Raw genomic sequence first — 10,000 nt, 5'->3', positions numbered from 1 at the left:
ATATGGGGTGTGTGTATGGGTGAGTATTGGGGGTGTGTATGGGGGTGTGTGTATGGGGGTGTGTATATGGGGTGTGTGTATGGGTGAGTATTGGGGGTGTGTATTGGGGGGTGTGTATGGGGGTGTGTGTATGGGGGTGTGTGTATGGGGTGTGTGTATGGGGTGTGTGCATGGGTGTGTATGGGTGTGTATTGGGGGGTGTGTAATGGGGGTGTGTATGGGGGGTGTGTGTGGCGGTGTGTTTGGGTGTGTGTATGGGTGTGTGTATTGGGGGGTGTGTAATGGAGGGTGTGTATGGGTGTGTGTATGGGGGGGTGTGTATGGGTGTGTGTATGGGTGTGTGTATTGGGGGGTGTGTAATGGAGGGTGTGTATGGGTGTGTGTATGGGGGGGTGTGTATGGGTGTGTGTATTGGGGGGTGTGTAATGGAGGGTGTGTATGGGTGTGTGTATGGGGGGGTGTGTATGGGTGTGTGTATGGGGGGGTGTGTATGGGGGGGTGTGTAATGGAGGGTGTGTGTATGGGGGGGTGTGTATGGGTGTGTGTATGGGGGGTGTGTATGGGGGGGTGTATGGCTGTGTGTATGGGGGGTGTATGGGTGTGTGTATGGGGGGGTGTGTATGGGTGTGTGTATGGGGGGTGTGTATGGGGGGGTGTGTAATGGAGGGTGTGTGTATGGGGGGGTGTGTATGGGGGGGTGTGTATGGGTGTGTGTATGGGGGGTGTGTATGGGGGGGTGTATGGGTGTGTGTATGGGGGGGTGTGTATGGGTGTGTGTATGGGGGGTGTGTATGGGGGGGTGTGTAATGGAGGGGGTGTGTATGGGGGGGTGTGTATGGGGGGGTGTGTATGGGTGTGTGTATGGGGGGTGTGTATGGGGGGTGTATGGGTGTGTGTATGGGGGGGTGTGTATGGGTGTGTGTATGGGGGGTGGTTTATACGTGTGTGTAGTGCCGACGTTGTGTTCTCCCAGCTCGATGCCTTACGAGCTCTCCAGATCCTGAGTGTTGGTACGAGCTCTGAAGGGCACGCGGATGTGGGAGAAACATGTAAACACAGACACATTCTGCTGTTTATTGTCCGTTATGTCTTCACCCAGAGGAGAGAAAGAAAGAGTGATGAAATAATGAGAAGGTGCTGAGCACTGTGTTTTTCAGGCCTGTGTGTGTGTGTGTGTGTGTGTGTGTGTGTGTGTGTGTGTGTGTGTGTGTGTGTGTGTGTGTGTGTGTGTGTGTGTGCGAGCACACGTGTATGTGTGCGCATCCATTTTACATTCCCACTGAATTTATTCCCTTAGGGAATGACTCTGCAATATGTGTGTGTGTGTGTGTGTGTGTGTGTGTGTGTGTGTGTGTGTGTGTGTGTGTGTGTGTGTGTGTGTGTGTTAGTTAGGGCAGACATATGCAAAGAGAATTGTTGCTGCATGCTGCACATTTGTTTTGGGTTTGCAGCGAGACAGATCAGGGGTTTGGGTTTAACCTTGACCTTGTTGCATACAGATTGCTTGAAGATGCAGATATAGTTGCTCTGTGATGTTGCGAAAGGACATTGATCATGCGTGCACGTGTGTGTGTGCACATGTTGGAGAGAGAGAGAGAGCGAGGGAGAGACACAGAGAGAGAGAGAGAGAGAGAGAGAGAGAGAGAGAGAGAGAGAGAGAGAGAGAGAGAGAGAGAGAGAGAGAGTGTCCTGTAGATGCCAAGCTTTCCCATAGTGGCACTCTGAGTCTCTTTGCTAGCTTACCGCCAGTGCAGCTGCAGCTAAACACAAACACGTGTGCTTCAAATGCACACACGTGCGTGTGCGTGGGGTCAAGCCCCTCCCAGACACACCCGCCTTGTCATTAGCGATGTCGATGAATTATTCAATGTCATGAATTATATGTGGTTTCACAACTAAATAACGAAACATGCATATGATTGTGACCCTCAGAAGGACACATACAGGGTTTAGTTTGAATACACACTAATCTTGTCTTAAATGGCTATACGGCTATAGTACATCATTTATCAGTTAAGTTGGAATTCTGGAATCAGTTACAGAGAATTCTGTTCTTGCTGTTAATGTGATGAAAAAGAGTTTAGGGGTTTTAAAGATAATAACTTCATAATAATTATACTCTCTCTCTCTCTCTCTCTCTCTCTCTCTCTCTCTCTCTCTCTCTCTCTCTCTCTCTCTCTCTCTGCAGGAGGAATGTAAGCAGATCCTGGCTCGACAGAAGTCTAACTCTCAGTCTGACTCTCACGATGATGAGGTCTCTCCCCCTCCCCCCAACCCTGTGGTGAAGGCTCGTCGACGGAGGGGCGGAGTCAGCGCTGAGGTCTACACCGAGGAAGATGCAGTCAGCTACGTCAGGAAGGTAACACACACACACACACACACACACACACACACACACACACACATTCTACCGCAAGTAGGGAGAGTGAGCTTTGTGTCTTCCCCCCAGTATGCCTTGTAAATAGGGGCCCCTTGATCTGAGGCCCCGGGCCCCTGAGTGCATGTTTTGTTGGGTTCATCCTCTCCATCCACCTGGGTCGTGCAGTCTGTGGTTTGCAGCTCTATTGGAAGCGTGAATAGAAGAAAACATGTGAAGTGCTTTGATAACCATGAGGACCATGTGAGGATCCTGCACTACACTAGTGATCTTTCTTTCTTCTATGCATGTTCTGAAGATGTAAAGGTTGGAGATAATGTGGATAGATGACTGCATGTGTGTGGATGTTCTGGGAATGTCCCACTGATCAGCCGTAGTCATAGTTCTACATCCTCTCCTCTAGTGTTTTTTTCCCTTCATGTGAGCACTGGCTTTAAAAAAACAGAAGGCAGCCGTAAAGGAAAGAGATTGGTCGAAAGCCTGGGGATGCACCTTGCCTACAGGCACTGCTTCCTTCTTTCATCCACATCTCTCTCTCTCTCTCTCTCTCTCTCTCTCTCTCTCTCTCTCTCTTTCTCTCTTTCTCTCTCTCTCTCTTTCTCTCTCCCTCCTGCCCTGCCTTTGTCACGCTGCTCATTAGAACATGATTAGCATGACAGGGCACTAATCGCAGGCTAACGACGTGGAGAGGGCCGCACGGCAGGGGGTTGTAGTTGGGGGAGTGGTGGAGCAAAACCTCCACCTCTCTTCAGGCCTGAACATGCACCAGTACCTGCAGGGTCAGGTCACACACACACACACACACACACACACACACACACACATAGATGCAGAGAAGAATTTTCTGTCATTGCTCCAAACAGCTCATCTCTGTTAAACCCTGATATCCTCTTAATCTCTGTGCCACCTTGACCCTAAACCTAAAAACCTAAACTTTTGACTGCCCCACCAGCCAGTCGCCGCCTGTGTTGTAAAATAAAACGCCCGTGCCCTCTCCCTGACATGCAGACATAACCGTTAAGTCGTGTGATTCAGAGCGAATGCTAAAGTCTGGATATAAATCAGATGTGTGGGTGTGGGGTACCGTGGACCGCATCAGAAATTACGCTGCAGCTGTTGGAGGTTTAAACCCAAGAGGTTTTTAAAGGGCGAATCCTAATCGTAGAGGGCGATGGAAGGAGCATTGAGTGCGTGTGAGTGCGTGTGAGTGCGTTTGAGTGTGTTTGAGTGTGTTTGAGTGCGTCTCCCAGCCATCAGCTGTGCAGGAGTCGCCCATGAAGTCTGAGCCTGAGAGCACAGCTGGTGAGGAGGGGCTGGGCCGGGTCGGCCTCCCCGTCGGCCCGTTTGAAGGTCATACCGGGCGGCTCAGACACCGCAGGATGTGCTGCGTCGCGTCACTAACGCTTTCTCGCATCTACGTTAAACTAGCTGACATTAAATCTTCAGCGTTGCCACGCTCCGTTCAGCAACGGTTAAGGTGTCCTGTTCAACGCCTACCCACAGTTCCCTGCAGGTGACGTTTGTGATGCTTGTATGTTTGTATCGTTCATGACCCGTTTGTATGTGCACAGGTCATCCCGAAGGACTACAAGACGATGACGGCTTTGGCCAGGGCCATCTCTAAGAACGTGCTCTTCGCCCATCTAGATGACAACGAGAGGAGGTGAAGAGTGTGTGTGTGTGTGTGTGTGTGTGTGTGTGTGTGTGTGTGTGTGTGTGTGTGCTTGGGTGGGCACAGGGGCAGAGGAGGGGTTGAGTACCCTCTGTATATACTTTGTTTACTTCCATTACCATGGCAACATAAAAAGAAGAAAAGCAGGCATTGTATATGGCTTGGGTGGAAAGTGTGTTTTGGGTGGAGGAGGAATTATGTTACTCAGATCACTTCGATTGGCCACGGCCTCTCCTGCGTCTGTTTGAATCAGTGGAGATGTCACAAACATGGCGCGGTTTAGACTGAGAACACCCCCCCCCCCCCCATTCCACTTTACGCCGTTAAAGCTGCAGGGAGTTGTGGGAACGTTGCTCAGGTGGTGGTGGCGTTGGATGGAGTAGGGTTTCACTGCTGCAGAGAATCCATTATTGTCGCACAGGCACCATGAAGGGGAAGAAAGCCCTCAGCTTTCCGCTGCAAAGGCCTCTGGGAGCTAAACCCGCAACACCCACGGCACCCAAAACACTCCCCGTCTCCCCCAAACCCGCGTTTTCCCCGCCTGCTGTCAGCTGTCCTTTCATCCCACAGATGCTTCTGCCCCACTAGCCATTTGGCCGAATATGTCATGTCGTGTGTCATTTTATAAGTCACGACGTGTAAATGCCTTTTTTATGCTGTGGTATATCTTAAATATCCTGAGTTATTTAACTCAGCTAATGATTAAATAGGCTTTTAACTATTATCCATTAACTGTAAGATGAAGCTTAGACAAGTTTCCTTTATGTTTTTTTTTGCCAGAAAGGGATTCTTGTTTTCGAGTTAGCTGGAACATTCCGGTTGTTTCCATGGTTACAGCACCCCAGTCATTGGCAACCGACCCACACAATGTCCAATTACTGCGCGCGTGTGTGTGGTCGTGTCTGAGTGTCAGATCTGCTCTGACATGACTGGACTGTGGCTGATTTTTATGGAGTGCGACTTCATAGTCACTGCTAAGTGGAAGGAGACTGACATCATGTTAAGCTAGCGTAGCGGCAGTAAGTCTCGTCTCAGACCATGCGAAGGCCTGCGCGTAGAGGCAGCTGCTTGTTTCTGAGCCGTCGTGTTGAAGCTGAGCGCCGGCCCGACCGCCTCGGTCTCCTGGCGACCCGCGGCCGAATCTGTCGCAGCTGTTGACCGATAGAGGCCATTCACACCTTCTCAGACAGCCTGGAAACAAACACCTTCCGTATATTCCTCCTTCCAGCGTTGGCCTTCACTAGTAAGATTCAGTTGTGTTGCATAACGTCCGAGTATAATTATGCTCCAGCACCTTATTTCCCACAATACCACTGACATACCCATGTCAACACCCCAAAATGAGGTTAGTAATGCTATGGCAACGTGCTGTTATGATCGATGGTCTCATAAGGGTATATAGTCATGACAGTAATTGATCGTCAAGCAGTTTAACGATCGCCTAACATTTCTCAGTGAGGTCAGAACGTGATCAGAACGGGCTGTTAGGGAACGCCTGAGTGCATGAAGAGGAGGAGGAGGAAGAGGAAGGGGCCTGTAACTTTATCACGGCATGCATGATCACCACAGACTAAAGCTTTGAGCTGCATACCCAGGCTTGCTGGTTGTTACGTGGCCTGTCTTGATTGCTTTTGATTCAAGGTGAATTTAGGGCTCATTTCTCTTTCTCTCTGCCTGTGCCAATTTCCTGTCGTGTTCAGCTGAGATATGTTGGTCTGTAACTCTTTTAGTCTGTGAGGCTTCTGCTAGCTTAATGGTGGGCTGAGCGGGAAAGCAAACACGGTGGTTGGTGGTCGACTGTGGAAAGAACATTTGCTTTATGTAAGTGAAGGACGGGGTAAGTAGACCAGGCTTTGATTGGTTAAAGATGTCTTCTTCAATAGTGAGACCCTTAACTGACCCCACGGCTGTATTGTGCCCATAGTATTATAAATGGTCAAAATGGACAATATGCAAAATGGACCTTGTGTAGTGTTTTATGAAGACTACTTTATGATGCACAAAACAAGCTTTATTAAATCTGCATTATATGTGAATTGCAAAGTACAGTTCCTTCAGTCCCCACTCTGTTTGTGTGGCACAGCCCTAGTTTGGTCAGATCGTACCTCACAGATGGCGATTAACAGCAGCACTCTATCACAAGTCCCGGGCTGTGTTTACTCGTGGAGTTCCCCAGGGCTCACTTCTTGGTGCCCCAGTCTTCACCGTTTCCCTGCTCCTCGACCGCACCATGTGGTTCTGATGTGACTCACGCCCTGGTGCCTCTGTCTTTCGGGGCAAAAGCAAGATCACGGCTGAGGTGTCTACTGTGTCTACTGTCTACTGTGTACAGAACTGGGCATTTGACAGCTCTCATGTCACGCCCATGATAAGTAGTTTAATGCTTAATTTAGATATGTTTGAAGCATTTGGGCCAAACAGCTGATCAGTCATGTGATATTCATTACATCATGTTTCAGCAAAGGCGTTTCATCATGTAGGCTAAATAGGCTATTTGTTGCATAAACACTTGATTGATAAAAACCCTCAGGGTAGTGTAAAACCAATGTAAAATATTTTTAGCCATGTAGTGGGAGTTTTTTTATTGCTCTTTCCTCTTCACTTTAAGTAGACCTTAAAATACTTTAATGGATTTTTCAAATGCTTCTAAAGATTATAACAGTGGGTAACTTATGTTGCCCCATTCTGTATGTGGTAAACCAAATGGCAGTTATGAGGGTGTCGTAAGGTAGACATTATTCTCAGACCCTGTAGCATTTACTCCCACATCACATACCACAATGCACCTTAGCCTCGCATATTTCACATAATTTCTGCTGCGTACAGATTTCGTTTTGCGAGGCTTGAACAAGTCCCACGTTTCTCTTTTTCTCTGGGTATTTTGCGCTATTATTAGATCTGTGCTTGAACGATGGAATAACAGAAATGTTATTTGCTGTTATTTGATGACAGCGACGCGTCACTGGCGTGATAACGGAAGCCCTTGCGAGGATCTTCGGGCGCGTCGTTTGACCCTCGGTTCACCTCTGGGTCTCATGTCATTCACTCTCTGCAGCTACATTCCTTCACCTTCCTGCCATTACTCCGCTCACCCTTTGTTTGCTAGGGAAGAGGCTCTGACTCACATCTTTATCACCTCCCTGATTACCGTAACTCCCCATTTATGGGTCTCCCATAAAACCCCTAATTGGCAGCAGTTTATTCGAGGCTACTGAGAGGGTTCTAAGGGAACATTAAGAATAGTGTCCCCGGCCAGCTACACTGCCAGCACGTATTCTCTACGAAATCCCTCTTCTTAGCGCAGTCAAAGCCCAACGTGGTCTAGTCCCTACTTGTTTGATTCAGTTTCTCCACCCTCACAGTTTCTCCACCCTCACAGTTTCTCCACCCTCACAGTTCCTCCACCTTTTGTCATTTTGGTGTTTCTTTCATACTGTGACTTTATTGGCTCTGTCTTATTTGTTCGTAAATAAACTATCTTTATCTTTAACTTTTTGTGTGAAATTTCGCGAGCGTGACACCATGGTAGACTTCTAGTGCCATGGTTTTATAACTGGTAAAATTGGATTAAATCGAATTGAGTTCACTTAATTGCACAGCAGAATTATTTTCAGTGTGGTGTGTTTCATTATGCGAATGCAGTGCAAGTAATATGACATGACATGAAGCTCAATTTGTCGGATTTTCCTGGGCTGGATTTTCATCCAGCATAATCCCAGTCCGGCACCTACGGCTACAATGATGCCCTCTTGGACTCAAATGTCCCGTCCGGTACCGAGGGCCCCCAAATCTTTCTGACTGGTGCAGGAACCCCTCTACACCCTACTGGCATCAGCCGTGTCCTTGGCCGACAGTGCCATGTGAAGGATGAGGTCCACTCATTACTCACTCCACAGTTATGTTAGCTGAACGCCTCCGATTTGTTCCTCCCATTATCACTCTATTATGTTATCGTCTGTTTTGGTAATCAGGAGGGGCCGAACTCCCTCACAGGGAGTGAGCGTGTTTGTCCCAAATGGTTCAGTCTCTCCTGAACTGCTTCCCAACCATCTATCTCTCTCTCTCTCTCTCTCTCCACCAATGCTGCACCGATCTCTGCCAAGTTTGTAGCTGCAGCCATTGCTCAGAATAATTTCTTTAGGTCTGAGGCTTGAGTCTGAATTCCCTGGCCCCCTCCAGGATGGAGGAGTGTGCCATTTCATATGGGAACAAGACAAGTTTTATTATTTTTCTACTGGAAAAAAAAAATAAAAGATTCGGTTTTAGAACCACGCGGAGATAAACAAATATGCAGCCGGCGATCACGTGTTCCCGGCACGTGTGCAACCACAGCAGTGCACTGTGGGGGATTTTTGGGGTTCTCATTGTGACACTATGTGGGCATGTGTGTGGGCATGTGTGTGGGCAGGTGCAGGTGCCCCCCTCCACCCTGACCTGCCCCGCACCTCTCCTCCAGGTGCCCCCCTCCACCCTGACCGGCCCGGGAGACCTGCCCGGCACCGTCTGTAGTGCCACCTGCCTGCTCTCCTGTTTCAACACAGCAGGCTATTGTCTTGTAGTTAAAGACACTCTTGTTACATTTTCCTGTGTAGAAGTGCGTGATGGATATACTCACTACGGTGCAGACAGACCGGCCTGTCTGAACCCTGGTTCAGAGATTCATGGGTTCATTAACATGTGCTCGCCATGTTATGGGTATCCAGTGTAATGATATTGATAATGTTTACTTGTAATAGGTATATAACGTATTGACACAGCATCGTATGGAGTCCGAGCAGGGTGTGTGATGACTGTGGACCACACTAGTGCATGCTGGGACAGTAGGGGAGTGAACCCTAGTCATGTGACAGGAAGTAGGACTTGCATTGATCTAATCTGGCTGTTGACGTCATGTTTGCCGTCCATATGTGAGGCCTCTGATGTGCCGCTGTGGTAAACATACAGCATGACCTCATGATTTAGCATGCGACCTATTAACAGTACTGAGACACACACATGCTGTACACATTCACATGACCATCTCACACCTGTGCTATTACAGGTGGCTTGGAGCTCGGCCCAGTAGCGCATTTAACACACCTGCTCTAACACCGTTATCGCTACGTCCAAACCATTAGCTAATTGCTTATTTTTTTATATAAGGCATTTTTTTCCTCTGTATATTTTTTTATGTATAGCAAATTGGGTGTAAGGACGATATCAGATAAGCAGTATAGAACGCATATAAGCGCAGATATGGGAAAGGGGGCAGGAGAAAGTTTGGTTTGCTTTGTGCAAGCAGGTAGACCAGATTTGGATCTGTCCTCCCTGAGATTAAGGTCCTTTTGATGAACTACAGTGACGTTATCTGCTGTCCAAACAGAAGCCTCTGTCCATGTCGCCAAGGCAACATTAGCCCAATGTTAGCACAGTGGCAATCTGATTTCCTGTTGATCTGATATGATCTGATATGCTGTGGCCATTAGAAGAAAGATTTCCTTGCACCTGAAGAAACAAACTCAGAAACAGGTCTGACCTCTAAAGTTGCTACTCTCATTCACTCTCTCAAGTCTACATAAGGAAGTTGATACAGACTATGTATAAAGCAAATTGAAATGTGGTATTTCAGTGCACAGTTACATTCTGTGTGCGCTTTTGTGAGATTCTTAACAAAAAAACACATCTATTTTCACAATTCGCGAATTCGAAATGCCTATTGAGCAAAAAATCTAATTTATTTACGGTCACACATCGAACTGAAGCCTCTAGCCATGGTTAGTACTATAAGTGTATTCTATATATAATTATTCTAGGAAATTCCAAACTCTAAAAAAAACTCTTAACTACAAAAAATAATAAAATCTAAAAATAAGTTGTGATTTTGGTGTGGTTATTCTCCAAATGCAGCAAGGAAGTGGAAGGAGAGGTGATTTTTATTCCACTTTTGGTAAACACCAGGTATGACCTCTTGT

The 10,000-nt window shown here is 47.6% G+C and overlaps 1 protein-coding gene across 3 annotated transcripts in view; it reads left to right on the top strand.

Annotated features, from left to right (window-relative positions):
• prkar1b (protein kinase, cAMP-dependent, regulatory, type I, beta) overlaps positions 1-10,000 on the top strand; it is a 71,169-nt gene that overhangs the window by 16,106 nt on the left and 45,063 nt on the right. For all 3 annotated transcript variants that reach the window (XM_076982208.1, XM_076982200.1, XM_076982212.1), the window contains 2 exons: positions 2,189-2,359; positions 3,949-4,040. In XM_076982208.1, the coding sequence (XP_076838323.1) occupies positions 2,189-2,359; positions 3,949-4,040 (263 nt within the window). The remainder of the gene's footprint in view (positions 1-2,188; positions 2,360-3,948; positions 4,041-10,000) is intronic.

Source organism: Brachyhypopomus gauderio, chromosome 2 (genome assembly GCF_052324685.1).
Source record: "Brachyhypopomus gauderio isolate BG-103 chromosome 2, BGAUD_0.2, whole genome shotgun sequence".
Taxonomy (NCBI): domain Eukaryota; kingdom Metazoa; phylum Chordata; class Actinopteri; order Gymnotiformes; family Hypopomidae; genus Brachyhypopomus; species Brachyhypopomus gauderio.
This window is presented reverse-complemented; position numbering and strand designations above follow the sequence as displayed.